At 39.6% G+C, this 19603-nt stretch overlaps 2 protein-coding genes across 3 annotated transcripts in view; both read right to left on the reverse strand.

The window, feature by feature from the left end:
• LOC133664817 (zinc finger protein 414-like) overlaps positions 1-1095 on the reverse strand; it is a 16689-nt gene extending 15594 nt beyond the window's left edge. Inside the window, exons 1-2 of the mRNA XM_062069750.1 lie at positions 928-1095; positions 694-801 (exon numbers count right to left, since the gene is read on the reverse strand). Coding sequence (XP_061925734.1) covers positions 694-801; positions 928-967 — 148 coding nt within the window. The 5' untranslated portion in view covers positions 968-1095. The remainder of the gene's footprint in view (positions 1-693; positions 802-927) is intronic.
• Positions 1096-7219: 6124 nt separating this feature from the next.
• The window catches only part of LOC133640423 (pleckstrin homology domain-containing family O member 2-like), a 37996-nt gene continuing 25612 nt past the window's right edge, over positions 7220-19603 (reverse strand). Inside the window, exons 4-7 of one of the 2 annotated variants that reach the window (XM_062033829.1) lie at positions 19413-19517; positions 19252-19350; positions 9335-9487; positions 7220-9254 (exon numbers count right to left, since the gene is read on the reverse strand). In XM_062033829.1, coding sequence (XP_061889813.1) covers positions 8331-9254; positions 9335-9487; positions 19252-19350; positions 19413-19517 — 1281 coding nt within the window. In that variant the 3' untranslated portion in view covers positions 7220-8330. The remainder of the gene's footprint in view (positions 9255-9334; positions 9488-19251; positions 19351-19412; positions 19518-19603) is intronic. The other variant, XM_062033836.1, reaches the window with a different exon arrangement.

Here is a 19603-nt window from a genome sequence, read left to right on the forward strand (position 1 = left end):
TGATGAATTTTGCTCTATTTAGCAAATTTAGCTAAATTTTTTGGGGGCATAAAAAAAAAACCCCAGCCACGTTTCAAGAGCGGCCTGCGCATCATCAATTGGAAAACCCTACTTGAACTAGTTTTCCAGGTTGGCGGGAATTGTTGGAACACAAAAGCAAAGTGTCACCGGACTCTATTCGACAAAAAAAAGACTTAATAAAATGCCACAGCGTAAAATGAAGTGGCAAGAATTTAAAAAATAAATTCAACAACCAAAATAATGCTCACATGTTCTAATCATATTTGTGACCACAAACAGCTGTTTTTAAGAGCAAAGAACGGTACAGGAACAAGTATATAATTTTATTTTAAAAACAACTTCTTTACTACCTATGTAAACATCTAGTAAAATGTATTTATTTATTTATTATTACAGCAGTAATTATTATAATGTTTATTTATATTTTTAAAAAATGTGTATTTGGAGGTCTTTGCATACTGTTGTAACTACATATTGTTAAATGATTGTCAAATAGTATAGTTTACTTTTTTTGTTCTATTGCTGCTGTAGTCTACAGATATATATATATAAATATAAGGCAAATGTTTAAAATTATTCAATGATCTTAGAAGTGTCCCTTGATCAGACCGATACCAAAATACTAAGAACATATTATCATTGTCAAATATACATCTTTATGGAATGTCTTACCATTTAGAGACTGAGCTGGGATTTCATGGTCCCTGACATGACTTTCCAAAGCAGTGGCGTCTGTATACACGCGTGTACATCCGTACAATGAACACGCCAGCCTGTTCCCTAAGTGGGGACAAAACATGAATTTATACGAATGTTAGTTTTAGCTAGCTAGCCATAAGGTGGTGACGAGTGCTCTCTTATAGCATGATTGTGAATAGTATCGAGCATTAAACACCTAAAGCCTACCTTTATGTCCATTTGGCTCAACAGTTTGTAAAGACGACATAGTTCCAAAAAACGTGTATTCTGTCGCGGTGACAACAAAATAAAACAAAAGCTTCCTTGTCGTATTTTTCCTTTACTTTCTTCTTCTTTTGTTAGCGGTCTGCAAGCTACTGTCGTGTTTATTACCGCCCTCTGATGGCGGAGAGTGTGAACACCACCTTTTTGTTGGTTAGAAATGTGTATCCGTTTTGTCCCAACTCATTGTAATAAAGAGGTAATAAAGACACGTTGACACATTTTGACGAACAATCATATCACTGGAAAAATTACAATAGGGGAAAAGGCTTTTAAAAAGGCAGGAAATCATGAATGAAGATGAACGTTTGGTTGCACTGACAACTTGACAAATGTATTTGAACACAAACTGAGGAAGGAATAGGAACACTAATACTAATACCTACTGATATATGGCTGAATATTAAGTATGCACAACAACCAACACGAGAGGGAGTCTTGGCTATTTGTATTACTATTTATTTATTATACTATTTGTAATATTTTATTATATACAATCTTGTATACAAAAAAAGGTAACAGCAAATAAGATATGTAAACACCAATGTAATCGCACAAATGTGATATATATGAATCACACAAATACACATGAATAAAATATGTATGAAAACACTATTTGACAAGTTTAAACATACAAACCCCGTTTCCATATGAGTTGGGAAATTGTGTTAGATGTAAATATAAACAGAATACAATGATTTGCAAATCCTTTTCAACCCATATTCAATTGAATGCACTACAAAGACAAGATATTTGATGTTCAAATGCGCCACACATTTTCAATGGGAGACAGGTCTGGACTACAGGCAGGCCAGTCTAGTACCCGCACTCTTTTACTATGAAGCCACGTTGATGTAACACGTGGCTTGGCATTGTCTTGCTGAAATAAGCAGGGGCGTCCATGGTAACGTTGCTTGGATGGCAACATATGTTGCTCCAAAACCTGTATGTACCTTTCAGCATTAATGGCGCCTTCACAGATGTGTAAGTTACCCATGTCTTGGGCACTAATACACCCCTATACCGTCACAGATGCTGGCTTTTCAACTTTGCGCCTATAACAATCCGGAGGGTTATTTTCCTCTTTGGTCCGGAGGACACGACGTCCACAGATTCCAAAAACAGTTTGAAATGTGGACTTGTCAGACCACAGAACACTTTTCCACTTTGTATCAGTCCATCTTAGATGAGCTCAGGCCCAGCGAAGCCTACGGTGTTTCTGGGTGTTGTTGATAAACGGTTTTCGCCTTGCATAGGAGAGTTTTAACTTGCACTTACAGATGTAGCGACTAACTGTAGTTACTGACAGTGGGTTTCTGAAGTGTTCCTGAGCCCATGTGGTGATATCCTTTACACACCGATGTCGCTTGTTGTTGCAGTACAGCCTGAGGGATCGAAGGTCATGGGCTTAGCTGCTTACGTGCAGTGATTTCTCCAGATTCTCTGAACCCTTTGATGATATTACGGACCATAGATGGGGAAATCCCTAAATTCCTTGCAATAGCTGGTTGAGAAAGGTTTTTCTTAAACTGTTCAACAATTTGCTCACGCATTTGTTGACAAAGTGGTGACCCTCGCCCCATCCTTGTTTGTGAATGACTGAGCATTTCATGGAATCTACTTTTATACCCAATCATGGCACCCACCTGTTCCCAATTTGCCTGTTCACCTGTGGGAAGTTCCAAATAAGTGTTTGATGAGCATTCCTCAACTTTATCAGTATTTATTGCCACCTTTCCCAATTTCTTTGTCACGTGTTGCTGGCATCAAATTCTAAAGTTAATGATTATTTGCAAAAAAAAAAATTGTAACAGTTTGAACATCAACTATGTTGTCTTTGTAGCATATTCAACTGAATATGGGTTGAAAATGATTTGCAAATCATTGTATTCTGTTTATATTTACATCTAACACAATTTCCCAACTCATATGGAAACGGGGTTTGTATAAAGTAGTTTACAGCCAACTTTCTCACTACAAAACAAGGGACAGTGGTAACATGATGCAGAAATACAATGTTGGGCTGTATTGACTTTCTGATTCAGCTGAAAATACTGAAAGTGTGTATGTTCCCTTTTTATCTTTACTGTATAAAACATGCACCTGGGGATAGGTTGATTGGCAACACTAAATTGGCCCTAGTGTGTGAATATGAGTGTGACTGTTGTCTGTCTATCTGTGTTGGCCCTGTGATGAGGTGGTGACTGTCCAGGGTGTACCCCGCCTTCCGCCCATGTTTAGCTGGGATAGGCTCCAGCAACCCCCGCGACCCCAAAAGGGACAAGTGGTAGACAATGGATGGGATGGGATGTATGTTAGGTCATATGAATAAACCTCAAAGAAAACACAATATGGACCCTAAACTGGGCCAAATAGGTTTAAAAAAAAATGAGGCCAAAAAACGAAAACTCGCAAGCATGAAGCATTATGATAAACGGACTGGCAAGCCTGTGGACTAGGTACATATGCACCGGATACAACTGGATGACATATCCATAATGGATGGATGGATATGTCTGAGAACACAACCAACGCATAACCCTTGATATCCCTCGACAAATCTTTTTTTGATAAAGTATGAAAATCTAACTTCCATCGCAAGTTAGATTTTTTTCTCGTATCTGCTTTTTGCAGGAAGATTTCAGCCTTTTTTGTTCTCCGATAGTTCGCAGGACGATTGCAGTCCCATATGGGTAAACCAATTTAGCCTAATATACTGGACGCCCTGGCTAACACTGGATGATTGTCAACCCTAGTGACAAACAATCTCATGACTCAATCTCCCGTGATAGTAAGGACACCTCAGCACCCACTCCACTAACTTGAAGAGAAGTGGCGAATACATGGATTGGGCCATGGGAGATCGCCCACATTGCCAACTGCAAAACACAAAATTGGTTTAACTCCAAGTGGAATTTCTTGCTTGCATCAGAGGGAAACTGCAGTTTTTGGGGAATTTTGCCTATCATTCACAATCACATATGTGTTTCTTTTTATAGCCATTCATTCATCCATCCATCCATTTTTCTACCGCTTGTCATTCAAATGTGACAAGTATGAGGCGGCTAACAATGAAGTTATTGGGAGTCCTCTTTAAAAAACATCTAAAAACCGCCAACAATTCTTTACATGTTTGTTTGTTTGTTTGTTTACATGTTGTGACCTACATATTAACCAAGTAATTGCGACCAATTGATATAAGAGATAACGCAGAGGAACTACTTTCAGTTGAGCGTTATCACAGTTTTTGTGGGTGTGCTGCTGCATCACCTCTGAGTTGGTGACGGTTTGAAAGTTTGTGCTAAATTATAAATCATGTCTCACACTTGTATAGTCGGTTTGTGGCCATAACCCAAGAACTTTGTCAACTTCGACATTTAACTTAGACTTGGAGATTGCGAGAAAGACACAAAAAGACATCCATACATTTCAAACATTGTTTTGTTAAAACAAAAATAAATACTTAAAATATCTGCTACACTTATTATTTTACAGGTAGTTATCCATCAAAATGTAAGTTTGCAGTTTACAGTACAAAACTGGCAGTTCAGTCCCCAGAATTGAATCGTGAATCGTGGTACCATTTTTCATTTTACAGTTATATACTGTAAAAACCACTCAAGATTTTAGGTTAAAATTCTGGCAACTGAGCTTTCAGTTTTTTACTGCAAAATCTACACTTTTTTTTAGTGTACAAAAAAATAAAACAATCTTAAAATCAAATGCATAGGCAATTGTGTATTGATATCATGAGGTGAGACCGTATACAATTGTATTCTTGTATTATTCACAGTGACAAGTGGCCCCCTGAGAGCAGCCATAACTGCGGTGTGGCCCCCAATGACAATTAGGTGATAAAGTTTTTTAAGAGCGCTTCATAGGCAGACGAGATCAAATCCGCAGTTCCTCCATTGTTAGCTAACACTTACTTACGAGTTAGAATGCATAAAAAAAGAACAGCATGTGTGCTTGTCTCACATGAGGATTGTGAATGACATACAAAAAAAAAGTGTAGTTTCCCTTTCAGGTAAACAACCATATAACTAGCTAATAACAATCGAAACGTTAGCTTTTCGGGAACACTTTTTGGGAGTAACAACTGTTTTGTTATAAAGCCATTGCAATCGTACAATTGTTTACCCAATATAATAGCCTTGAGTGCGTTCTACTGTAGATTACAGCACTCACCTGTAGGCTGGAGGATCCTCCAAGCGTTATTGCTATGGCCATCACCCGACCCATCCATCCATCCATTTTCTACCGCTTGTCCCGTTCGGGGTTGCGGGGGGTGCTGGAGCCTATCTCAGCTGCACATGGGCGGAAGGCGGGGTACACACCCTGGACAAGTCGCCACCTCATCGCAGGGTCAGCACAGATAGACAACATTCACACTCACATTCACACACTAGGGCCATTTTAGTGTTGCCAATAAACCTATCCCCAGGTGCATGTCTTTTGGAGGTGGGAGGAAGCCGGAGTACCCGGAGGGAACCCACGCAGTCACGGGGAGAACATGCAAACTCCACACAGAAAGATCCAGAGACCGGGATTGAACTCAGGACCTTCGTATTGTGAGGCACATGCACTAACCCCTGCGACACCGTGCTGCCCCCATCACCAGACCATCCTGGGTAATTCTTCTAATCTCCACTGATTGCGTTTAGATTTAGATTTAACATTTAGATATAATATTTAGAGTCAATCATTAATATAAACTTAAATGTGATGAAAATGAAATATATATAAGAAAAGTCAGCTAAATGTGAGAAAAGTGAGTTAAATTTGAAAAATAGCCTGTTATAAAAGTGGGACTGAACTTTTACATTTGGCACTCCATACAAAGTCCTCGCCAATACACATTCAGTGCAATAATCCACAGACAATACAACAAGCAGTGTTACATATCAGAGGCAAAGCTAGCTGCAGCTCCATCCATCCATCCATCTTCTTCCGCTTATCCGAGGTCGGGTCGCGGGGGCAGCAGCCTAAGCAGGGAAACCCAGACTTCCCTCTCCCCAGCCACTTCGTCCAGCTCCTCCCGGGGGATCCCGAGGCGTTCCCAGGCCAGCCGGGAGACATAGTCTTCCCAACGTGTCCTGGGTCTTCCCCATGGCCTCCTACCGGTCGGACGTGCCCTAAACACCTCCCTAGGGAGGCGTTCGGGTGGCATCCTGACCAGATGCCCGAACCACCTCATCTGGCTCCTCTCGATGTGGAGGAGCAGCGTCTTTACTTTGAGCTCCCCCCGGATGGCAGAGCTTCTCACCCTATCTCTAAGGGAGAGACCCGCCACCCGGCGGAGGAAACTCATTTCGGCCGCTTATACCCGTGATCTTGTCCTTTCTGTCATAACCCAAAGCTCATGACCATAGGTGAGGATGGGAACGTAGATCGACCGGTTGATTGAGAGCTTTGCCTTCCGGCTCAGCTCCTTCTTCACCACAACGGATCGATACAGCGTCCGCATTACTGAATACGCCGCACCGATCCGCCTGTCGATCTCACGATCCACTCTTCCCTCACTCGTGAACAAGACTCCGAGGTACTTGAACTCCTCCACTTGGGGCAGGGTCTCTTCCGCAACCCGGAGATGGCACTCCACCTTTTTCCAGGCGAGAACCATGGACTCGGACTTGGAGGTGCTGATTCTCATCCCAGTCGCTTCACACTCAGCTAGTATAGCAAGCTGCAGCTTGTTATACTAATTAAGTGCATGGCACAGGGACCACACAATTCTGTCTCCTACAACTACAATATTGTGTTTCATACAATATTTCTCATCTACAAAAGTGTTTTTGTATTAAAAGCATGTTAAATGTTAAAATTGTGCTGTTTTGAGGGGAGAGGGGGACAAAGCATGGATTACTTTGATTCTGTTACGAGTATTTTGGGTTACGAGCTCTGTCACAGAACCTACCTTGTAAGCCGAAGTATCACTGTACATCATTAAAAACACTGAACGAGCTGAGCAACAACCCTTGTCTGAAAAAAGTGGACGCATAACTAAGAGCTCAAATCAGTCATATAAACATTTTTTGAAAGGTTATGTGCAAGTACTGCTAAGTCACTCATTTCTAGTTCAATACTTTTGTAATTCAAGTATTTCTAATTTTTTTCCCCACATTTCTACAAATTAATGCAAATAATCCATGACATTCAAGACAGAATAAACCATAAAAACATTAATAGGTTAATACTGTACAGTTTGTTCAGGTTGGAACACTGCTGCTTGATGAAATATAATTTATTATGATGAACAAAAAAGACAAATAAAATCAAGCACGAGCATGAAAGAGTATTTTGTGAAAATGATTCAATTGTGAGCAATGAAAAAACAGATTTGAGTATCAGGCAACACAGCGGTCATGTGTTAATAAGTTTCTGGCTTCAAATATTAATTTCCCACTTCCACTGTCCAAAAATATGCATGTTAGGCAGTTCTTTAGTGATATAATGACTTTCATTAACTTTATGTTTGTGTTTATGTCTACAGCAGGATGCCTGGCTAAAGTGCGGTTTATTGGTCCGTGGCACATTCTGAAATTACAATTAAACAAGAAAAAAAAGAAGAGCAGAAATGTTGATACTAATGACACTAATAATACTTTGCCTTGTCAGCAATAAGCCATCCATCCTTTTTCTACCGCTTGTCTCTCTCGGGGTCGCAGGGGGTGCTTGGAGCCTATCCCAGCTGCACTCGGGCAGAAGGCGCGGTACACCCTGGACAAGTCACCACCTCATCGCAGGACCAACACAGACAACATTTACACTCACATTCACACACTAGGGCCAATGTAGTGTTGCCAATCAACCTATCCCCAGGTGCATGTCTTTTGGAGGTGGGAGGAAGCCACATTTTAGACTTTAGGGGTCATTTTAGAAAAGGAGTGTCCGAACAGAAAGAAAAAGAGCCAAATGACAAGAAAAAATTTAAAAATATTTATACTAATATTATCAGGGCATTAAATCAATGGCAGCTGGACTGTTCAGGTTGTGTTAGAAGACATTCTCTTTCAAGCAGGACTCCTCTATTCATGCTCAAAGACTATATAGACAGCTTTAGTAGAGCAAAACAACTTTTTTTGTCCGTGATATAATTTTTTCTTCGGAAATTTTTTTGGGGATCCCAGTCTTCAGGGTATCCCTGAAGTCTGAACACAAAGGAAATGCGGAGTTGTTGCAATCGCGTTTACGTGAATCCTGCATCAACCAGTCAATCAAAAATGTTTAAAATCATATTGAAGATATTATTTTTTCATATTCCAACGGAAGAAGATGCTGCTTTTGAATGTCATTTCTTGAAAACATGCATTTTGTGTCCAGCCAAAAAAACGTGTTGTTTTTTTCATTCACCAGCTATTTCTTTTGTTCAAAGTCTTTGTAAATTGCAGTTTCTTGACCTCTGTGAGGACTTGATCAGCCTTCTTTAACTTCTCCATAGCCTTACTCAGCAGCTCCTCCGGCGTGGAACCATCATCATCATCATCCCCGACCACTCTGCTCATGAACCTCTTTGTATTTTCCACTTCCAGCATCAGCTCATTTTCAACTTTGGCCAAATGATTGCTGAAAGTTTGCTTGGGAAGGACCACACTTCTCCCATGAATACCGACAGATGAGTCAGACAGCAGATCTCCAAAGGAGGCTGCTTGGAACAGTGTTGAGACCTCTGATCTGGCATCAGGTGTAACCCTTACACGGCTGTCAAACACACCTAAGCCGATATTTCCCCCTCTCAAGGTGGTGCTAGAAGCTTCACACTTGACATTTAAAACACATTCCTCTGCTGCATTTGCTTTAACTTGTGATATTTGAGCAAGAATTGGACCGTCATCATCTTTCAGCAAGTCATTACACGGGATCTCTTCTGCATGCAAACAAAGAACCGATCCTTTTTCAAGACACAACGAAGGCTCATCGCCCTCTGGAGTTGTGTTGTCATCTATGATTAAGTTGGTTTCTTCGTCTAAAACAACCCCTTCATCATTGCAGACGTTCTCTGTAATTCTTCCCGTAACCTCTGGTCTGTCTGCAGCCTCTTGGTTTAGTTCTGAAGTTTGCAATGGCTTCTTGTCTTTGGTTGGTGGGGTTGGAGGTTGGATTTGCCGCCTAAATTGGGAATCTCCAGGAAGCTCACTTGAGTAGTTGCTTGCGAGATTTGGAGTTGTTGGGGGTGGACCTTTCTTACACGTACTTACAGGGTATGAACCCTCTGTGGCTTCTTCAGCAGGTACATCACTGTCTTCAGGCAGGACCATGGGCAACATCAGGGCCTTGAAGTCAGCAAAACAATTGCATTATACACACTTAATGCATGTTGTTACTTTGGTAGGCGTCATTTTTAGGAACCAACCTTTACCTGAGTCCGGCTCTCCTCAACTTCTGGTTCTTTTGGTTTCCCAAGGGATTTGTGGCATTCTACAAGGGTGTCGACATCATCATATGTGCTATTCGGCATGGTGGCAAGACCCAAGCGCAGCATTCCTTCGGATGACAACTCCGCAAGCTTAAAAGGAAATGATTCCACAGATAAAACTTTAAATTCAACTTGAAATGCATGATCACAGAAGGAATTATAATTTAAATTGAGATCCCAAATTCAAAGTCAATTCGATGAATTTAAATTGAGATTGCAAACAGGAAGTAGAATCAAAATAAAATTTATAATTTTGGTGTGTTCCAGAAGAAAGCTTTACAGTATATTCCATACATGGCTGTTTGACATACTTCATTGAAGTATTTTTATTATGAACCTCATGTACACATTATATTTGAACTTGAATCCTTGAATTACAGCAAATGTTTTTCATGGACATTTAAGAATTAAAGCATCTTCTACTAAACAGACAATTCCATTTGATGTACTATAACTTATAAAAATATAAACACAATCAAACATGTCAATAGCGACCACTCAGAAGAAAACAGCAAAAGTGGCCAATATATGGGCATTATACGCAGGTAGGCAACCATTGTGAATTTTCTCCTGTTATGATTTTTTTCGCCAGTACATTAACAAGTGTTTTAACTCGCTTGGGTGATTGGGTAATACAAATAGCAATGTCATTACAGAGTGTTAAATGCAGTGGTGGGCCGTCAGGGCCAGCAAGGCCTTCTCTGCTGTCCTAACATAACCAGAAATCATGATCATAATTAAAGATAAAAGTAATTTTTTTTTAACTTTCCCTAAATATCTAAAAGTAGTCATATTCTCTTCATGTCATATTATGCTCCTTCCAGCGCTGTTCTTTTTAGGTTATAAAGTTTTTATCCAATCAGAATTCAGCTAGCTTATGTTGCCAATGCTGTACCAAATCGGCTCGAATCCTTCAGAATTAGCAATGCTGGCGTCCATGCACTGTAAGTGAACGGGCACATACAGTTGACAGACAGTTGCTATAGCCAATCAGATCACGGGTTGTTGTCAGTAAGGCCTACTAGATGGTCTAAGGCTGTTATATAGTGATGTTATGAGCTCGGTAACACAATAACTCCATTACCCAGCATGCCACAGTAGCCGCGTTTAGCAATGCCGGCTGCGGGATGTTTTGATGAGCACCATGTGGAGTAAACTTTAAAAAGTCAGCCAAGACGCCTCGTCCGCATCTTTTATGATTAGACAAGACAACACTTTAATTTGCAAGGCCATTTTCAAGAAGAATATTTAAAGATAAACTACATCTTGTGAGACGATGTCAGCCAACTCCAGAAGCTCGAATGGTTTCTACAGATTGTGAATTCAGATATTTTATTTCTTTATTTTTTCACGTTTAATATGTTTTTTTTCAATTTTATTTTTATGTTTTAATATGTTTTAATTGCTGATGCGGGTTTATTGATTTTTAAATGCGCCAGAAAATAACTTGTTTTGTACACTGTTGTAGTGCGTAAATGTGTTTCTGTATAGTATTTCTCCAGCAATGGTCATGTGGCAACATAAATTACAGTATGGTATTTTGAGAATCATCGAAGTCGGACATCACTGAAGGCCTAGGTGGGAAACGCACGGCCCGTCACTTAAATACTTTAAGATGTTTAGGCGGACTTGCTGAGACACCTCATCTACACAAACACTCAATCAAAGATTGAATAACTTTTGAATAAGATTCTTCTGTCAGATCTTTACATTTTCTGTCTGTCTGTTATTTAGCATCTGTCTGAAAGTTTGATATCTGTCTGGTATCTGAAATAAACAACAAAGAAATAATAATGTGTGCTAGCTTAAAGGGGAACTGCACTTTAAAAAAAAAATTGCCTATCTTTCACATTCATTATGTACGTAGCCCCTAAAGGGACATGGGAATTATTATTTTTTTAGACATGTATCTCGTGGCCACGAGAAAGTATCTCGTGGCCACGAGAAACTTTCCCGTGGCCACGAGAAACTTTTTATTTAAAAAAAAAATAAAATAAAAAAATATTAATTTTTTTTTTTATTTATTTATTTTTTATAAAAAGTTTCTCGTGGCCACGAGAAAGTTTCTCGTGCGCACGAGAAACTTTCTCGTGGCCACGAGAAAGCATTGGATGCGTGCTGATGGTTTGGTGTGTGTTAAAATGGCAGTTTAGGAGTTAATATGGCTGTATTTCCAATTAGGACTTTCCCCCATGTGTGTTGTGGCAAAATGTGAATGCTTGATTAGTAGGTGTGAGACAAACACTTTATCTTCCTGGTTATTGTAACGCTACGTGTTTGACATAATTTAAGACTTTATAATGCCCGGGAAAGGACAGTTTTCCTCTTCTGTGGCTGTGGGGGGTGGGCGTGGCTTGCGGACCTGCAGCGAAGCGGAGTGTGTCAGTTAGTCCCATGTTGATGTGATCAAACTTCTTTCTTGCTTGGAAGATACACACACAATTGTAACTGTTATTTCTTCCTGCAAATAATAAATATGTACAACGTGTTTGGATGTATTCATTTATGTAAAATTGTCATTAAATGTAATATTGCCTGACAAAAAGTGATTCGACGTACGTAACATTTTGATATTTACACATCGCATATTTACACACGCGCATCTGACTAGAATACCCTTATGTGCATTATATATATCAACATCAACTACCTACTGTACTGTTTACTTGTTGAAATACCCTTTTTAGAGCAAATATCTACCCATATAATTTATATCTGTATATATGTTTCTCGTGGCCACGAGATACTTTCTCGTGGCCACGAGATACATGTCTAAAAAAAAAAAAATTCCCATGTCCCTTTAGGGGCTCCGTAATTATGAGAGCTACAAACACAGATCAAAATTGGCAATCAATTATCATGAAGCATTTAATACAATGTCAATAAAAGTTTCTAATGTATTCTAACCTAAATCTAGATTTTGGCAGGCTATATGTAAAATGTAAAATCATTGTAAACTAGTCTTTGAGTGCAATAAAGCCCACAGTGTTTAATGCCTTTTAATTTGAATTCCAATCTTCTAAAATTGTTCTTTGAGTGCAATAAGAAACATATGATTAATCATAAGTTTTATCAAGATTTTCTGTTGAAATGACTCCAAAAATGATTCCCGGGCGCGGCCACCACTGCTGCCCTCTGCTCCCCTCACCTCCCAGGGGGTGATCAAGGGTGAAGGGTCAAATGCAGAGTGTGTGTGTGACAATCATTGGCACTTTAACTTTAATGAAATTTTTTGTGGTCCCCTTTATTTTGAAAAGTATCGAAAAGAATCAAAATACATTTTGATATATATTTTGGTATCGGGACAATGCTAGGTGGGGTGTGGGTGCAAACGTAACGACGTAGTCGTTACATGCCCGAACGTAAACTATGCAGTGACGTAGCAAGTGGTGTCCCGATTCTTAGGGAAGATTACAAAGCTCTACCCCTTGTTGCTTCATTTCGAGTGGTGTAGATGTAGTGAGTGAGGGTGAACATTGGAATTGGGCCTATTGAAAAGTGGTGCAGATCGCCTTATTTCAATTAGGTTTTTGCGTGTACTATGTGTTTATTATACAGTATATACATGCGGTTCTCACCATGAAGACAATCATTTACTGTGGTATTTTGCCATGTTTTGAAACAAACCACTTTTTATGGGCATTTTAGAAGCAGTCCTGTGGTGCATTCACAAAGGAAACCACTTTTTTTTTGTTCTAAAGGTGCACTCATGTTTCCCACAGGCTAAGGCACTAGCTGCGAATGTGAAGAAGAATAGAAAATGCATATCGCAAGACGTTTTTTTCCACATAGGAGATATGTTATTAATATACCGTAAATTTCGGACTATAAAGTGTTACTTTTTCCCCTACGCTTTGCATCGTGTGGCTTATAAAACGGTGCGGCTAATTTATGGATTTTTTTTTCCCGCTGACGGACATATTACAATGCTTCTCAGAAAAAAACAAGCAGAGACACTTAAATGGTGTGTTTTTGTTTCTGCTATGGACCCATCATTTAAGGGAGTTGCTCACTGCAGGTGCTGCAGTGCCCTTCTGTTTAGACTAGAGCTTTCAACTGGAAGTACAATTGCCGTTTGGTCTTCAGACATCCATAGCGTTTCTACTTGTATGGATTCTTCAATTTCTTCATCAAGTTTTACTATACAACTAAAACTATTTATACTTACTAAATCGTCTCATGTGTGGTGTCTGTGGGAGTGTTTACATTCATATTTGTACGTGCTATCGAAATGTAATCAAGTGAGAATCGTTATCATTAGCTAATATATCAACACATTTACAAGTGTCTATGTTATTAGTATTACCTTACAATGACATTATTTTTATATGTATTCAGTTTCACAAATTCCTCAGTAAATTTACCAAAACGTCACTGTGGAGTTATTGAGTCTGTTTTGCTGATTGGAGAGCCAGCTTTCGTAGCAGGTGTGTCCATGATGATGACTTGTTTTGTATGACAAAGCCCTTTTACTGCAGTGTTACAGAAACTGTTTGGAAACAATTAGATGTGTAAAAAAACAACTAAGGTATCTAAATGTCCAATTTCCCTTTTGAACAATTTCCCTTGAGGATCAATAAAGTTCTAAGTCTAAGTCTAAATAAACATTGACTAAATATTTCTGTGTAAGTCATACTTGCCAACCTTGAGACCTCCGATACCGGGAGGTGGGGGGTGGGGGGGAGTGGTTAAGGGCGTGGTTAAGAGGGGAGTATATTTACAGCTAGAATTCACCAACTCAAGTATTTCATATATATATATATATATATATATATATATATATATATATATATATATATATATATATATATATATATATATATATATATATATATATATATATATATATATATATATATACATACATCAGTGACGTGCGGTCACTAGAGAAAGAAAACAAATGTAAAAAGATTGTTGTTTGTATTCAGTGATTATACTATAAAGTTATTTTCCATTTAACTTCACCAGTTTTAGATTATTTTTATTCAAAATCGCTGAATTTTCACATTTGCCGTTCAAATACTGAGAAGAGACGGTGCGGTGATCAGCAGCGAGTTGAGGCACTTGTGCCTCACCATGGATTGCGGACTCGGCTAACTGCTGGCCTGCTGTGCAGTGAGACCGTATTGCTATATGAATTATATTATACATTTCCATAGTTTAGTTAGCTGAGGTATATAATGTACAGTGTATTTTGTCAACAACTGTATGTGTGTAAAGTATTTATTGTGCTGAGCAATCATAAAACTGCTGCGAAGACGCACTGTGTGAGGCTCGCAGTAACCCCGCCTCCTTGTGCAGGTTATAGCACTCCCGCCGCAGAATGCACCCCAGGCCCCAACGGGAGCGCCACACCAACCAAAGCCCACACCCAAACCCTCCACGTGCAAGACCGAATCTACCCAAAAAAAGTCACTTAACAAGAAGCCAAAAAGTGCAAAAACAACAATGCTCGCGCCGGAGGAGCCGTGAACGACTGAAGGGATACAACATTAGGTACACCTGCAGACTGCAGCACGGATTTCATATTTCATTCATTCACAACTCCTCCAATACGAACACCACTGTTCCCGCACTTATAAGTAAAGCAGTGACGTGCGGTGAGGTTCATGGCTGGTGAGGCACTGACTTCATCACAGTCAGATTTACAAACATATGAACCCTAAAGAGTATCTTATTCACCATTTGATTGGCAGCAGTTAACGGGTTATGTTTAAAAGCTCATACCAGTATTCTTCCCTGCTTGGCACTCAGCATCAAGGGTTGGAATTGGGGGTTAAATCACCAAAAACTATTCCGGGGTGCGGCGCCGCTGCTGCCCACTGCTCCCCTCACCTTCCAGGGGGTGATCAAGGGATGGGTCAAATGCAGAGGACAAATTTCACCACACCTAGTGTGTGTGTGACAATCATTGGTACTTTAACTTAACTTTAACTTTACACATGCAAACTGTAGCACACAAAAAAGCATATTTAATTTAAAAAAAAACGTTATTATGGTCTTACCTTTACTTATAAATGAAGTCCATGCCCCGCTGTTGTGCTGGATTAATGCACTCCCGTCGCAGGATGCACCCCCTGACGGGAGTGTTATATCAACTAAAGCCCACACTTAAACTTTCCACGTGCAAGATTTAATTTATTTAAAAGTTATTTAATAAGAAGCCAAAAAGTGCAAAAACAATAATGTTCGTGTTAGAGGAGTTGTGAATGACTGAAATATGAAATCCATGCTGCAGTCTGCAGGTGTACCTAATGTTGTGGCCCTGCGGTCATTCACAACTCCTCCAACACGAACATTATTGTTTTTGCACTTTTTGGCTTCTTCTTAAATAACTTTTTTAAATAGTGTAACCGAGGGTTTATAAATGTCGCCTATACTGAATGAAACTACAAAATAATAAACACGGAGGCTCCAGTTTACACGAGGACCACTTTATTTACCTTCTTTCAAAAACCTCCGCTCCACTCCAACGTGTCATCACTTCCGCTCTTAACGCCTTCATATGCAAGGCATATACTGTATAACAGCGTGTAACAGGAATTAACATCACAAAGAGGAAAGCCCATAAAAATAGGTTACAATAGATTCAATCTTGCACGTGGAAAGTTTAAGTGTGGGCTTTAGTTGATATAACATGGACCCCCTTCCCCCCGTTTTCTACGGCGGGGGTGCACCGGCACAAGGAGGCGGGATTACTGCGCGGCAAGCCTCAGCCAGTGTGTCTTCGCAGCAGTTTTATGATCGCTCAGCACAAGAAATACGTTACACACATACAGTTGTTGACAAAATACACTGTACATTATATACCTCAGCTAACTAAACTATGGAAATGTATAATCTAGTTCATAAAGCAATACGGTCTCACTGCACAGCAGGCCAGCAGTTACCAGAGTCCCGCAATCCATGTTGAGGCACAACGCAGTGACGTGCCTCAACTGTCTGCTGATCAGTATTTGAACGGCAAATGTGAAAATTCAGCGATTTTGAATAAAAATGATCTAAAACTGGTGAAGTTAAATGGAAAATAACTTTATAGTATAATCACTGGATACATATAACAATTTAATAAACATTTTTTCTTTTTAATTTTTTTTTCTTTCCATGATGGCAGGTGAGGCCGTGCCTCACCTGCCTCTAGTGACTGCACGTCACTGAAGTAAAGTTAAGACCATAATAACGTTTTTTTATTAAATGTGCTTTTTTGTGTGCTACAGTTTGTATGTGTTAAGTTAAAGTTAAGTTAAAGTACCAATGATTGTCACACACACACTAGGTGTAATGAAATTTGTCCTCTGCATTTGACCCATCCCCTTGATCACCCCCTGGGAGGTGAGGGGAGCAGTGGGCAGCAGCGGCGCCGCGCCCGGGAATAATTTTTGGTGATTTAACCCCCAATTCCAACCCTTGATGCTGAGTGCCAAGCAGGGAAGAATGCTGGTATGAGCTTTTAAACATAACCCGTTAACTGCTGCCAATCAAATGGTGAATAAGATACTCTTTAGGGTTCATATGTTTGTAAATCTGACTGTGATGAAGTCAGTGCCTCACCAGTCATTGATATTGATATATATATATATATATATATATATATATATATATATATATATATATATATATATATATATATATATATAATGTATATAATATTTGTCTTTTATTTTATTATATATATAAATAAAAGAAATACTTGAATTTTAGTGTTTATTTATTTACACATATACACACACAACACTCATCTACTCATTGTAGTACTTGAAAGTACAATGCCCATAATACTGGGCTGTGAACGGTGCTGCGCTGCCGCCGCCATGTGCTTCGCTCTCCGTTCATGAATGAGTATATCATTTCGGCCACCGTGTTCAATGGAGAAGTCTGTTCTACAAAATGTACAGGCAACATACCCCTTCCCCTTCGAACTGTCCTGGATGAACTGAAATTCTTTTTATTAATAAATGGTTGATTTATATAGGCTAGTAACGTAAAGTTTTGTACCTGACAAGTTTCGGCTATCTTGCTTCTGCAGCCTTCCTCAGAGGTGTCACGTGATGTTAGTGTGACGTCATCTGTGACGTCACTGTCGTTTGTCAGGTACAAAACTTTACATTACTAGCCTATATAAATCAACCATTTATAAATACACATTAGTAGGCTAAATGAACCTCTTCAACATAACTGAAATTCTTGTTTCCATTCGTTTTGGAACTTGCAAGCGTATTTCTTCATCTTGCTCGTCGACGGCGTCGCCATGTCTGTAACTTCCTCGTTCTTCTGCTTCGTCTCCTTGTTGTGTGCGCAGTTGTGCACTCTACTCTCTAAAAGCCGTAGATGTTATGACGTCATTGGGCAGGCAAGCTGTTTATATTGTGGAAAGCGGACGTGAGAACAGGCTGTCCCCACTCAGGTCCGCATTGAGCTGGAGGGGGCGTGGCCTCCAGCTCCGGCTGAATACCGGGAGTTTGTCGGGAGAAAATTTCTGCCGGGAGGTTATCGGGAGAGGCGTAAAACCGGGAGGGTTGGCAAGTATGGTGTAAGTAACTCATTGCGCAACGCATATATCTGCGGCTTATTATCCGTGTGGCTAATATATGGAAAACTATTGTTTTTCTCCTAAAATTTAGTGGGTGCAGCTTACATATGCTTACATACTCTATGGTCAGGAAAATACGGTATCTTCTATATGAAAAAACAAACGTTAAAAAAAAAAACACCAGCATACACAAAAACGCATCAATTGAATTTGTTTTAATCATCCCCCCAGAAGCTTTACAGTAAATAAAAAAAATATATTGGTGATTAGACAAAATGTCAGATTTTTTTTTTTCGACAGTCCATATACAGTTGCGATCAAAAGTTTACATCCATCACATGGATAAGGATAAGACCTTCTGAAGGAAAGTTCTGTGGTCAGATGAAACAAAAATTGAGCTGTTTGGCCACAATACCCAGCAATATGTTTGGAGGAGGAAAGATGAGGCCTTTAATCCCAGGAACACCAATTCCTACCGTCAAGCATGGTGGTGGGTCTTGGACGCAGTTGGGTGTTCCAACAGGACAATGACCCTAAACACATGTCAAAAGTGGTAAAGGAATGGCTAAATCAGGCTAGAATTAAGGTTTTAGAATGGTGTTCCCAAAGTCCTGACTTAAACATGCTGAAGAAACAAGTCCATGTCAGAAAACCAACAAATTTAGCTGAACTGCACCAATTTTTTCAAAAGGAGTGGTCAAAAATTCAACCAGAAGCTTGCCAGAAGCTTGTGGATGGCTACCAAAAGCACCGTATTGCAGTGAAACTTGCCAAGGGACGTGTAACCAAATATTAACATTGCTGTATGTATACTTTTGACCCAGCAGATTTGGTCACATTTTCAGTAGACCCATAATCAATTCATAAAAGAACCAAACTTCATGAATGTTTTTTGTGACCAACAAGTATGTGCTCCAATCACTCTATCACAAAAAAATAAGAGTTGTAGAAAGTATCGGAAACTCAAGACAGCCATGACATTATGTTCTTTACAAGTGTATGTAAACTTTTGATCGCAACTATATGTTGACAAACATAATAAGGATGGAGCTGCTGTGCATTTGCCTCCTTTCTCCTTTCCCCTCAGGGATTATTAAAGTATTTCTGATTCTGATTCTGATTCTGATTTCTCAAAGCCGTGTGTGTAATTGTGTCAGTTTGAACGTACTCCTCAGACGTGCTAAATAAAGACGCAAAATAGCGCTCGCAGTCTGTCATTGGCTCGGTCTTCGAGCCAATGACAGGGGCCGAGTACAAAGTATACAAAACACATTTCTGAATTTTGAGATCACACACACATACACACACACACAATCACATAAACCTCTTTCATGTGGATCCTGGTTGGTGGGCGGCGGTTACGGATTCCTTGGGGTCTTGCTCGAGTAAAATGCTGTAAATTACTGCTTTCATTCAACTTAACCTGTAGAAAATTGTACAGTCAATCTCCATGCAGAATTGTGGATGAAATGAGCTTCATACTACCTCATCCAAAACTTTGTTCTTTGCCCGACTGATTCCCTCACTTAGGGCTTTAATCCAAGCTTCCTTCTCCACTGCGGTCTGTGCTTGGAATATCATGTCAGGAACCTGTCAGTCACATCAAAAAGTTTTAATAAACCAAAATGATCCCATTCTTGAGAATGATCCCATTCTTGATTTTATATATATATGTA

This window comes from Entelurus aequoreus, linkage group LG02 (genome assembly GCF_033978785.1).
Source record: "Entelurus aequoreus isolate RoL-2023_Sb linkage group LG02, RoL_Eaeq_v1.1, whole genome shotgun sequence".
In the NCBI taxonomy this organism is placed as follows: domain Eukaryota; kingdom Metazoa; phylum Chordata; class Actinopteri; order Syngnathiformes; family Syngnathidae; genus Entelurus; species Entelurus aequoreus.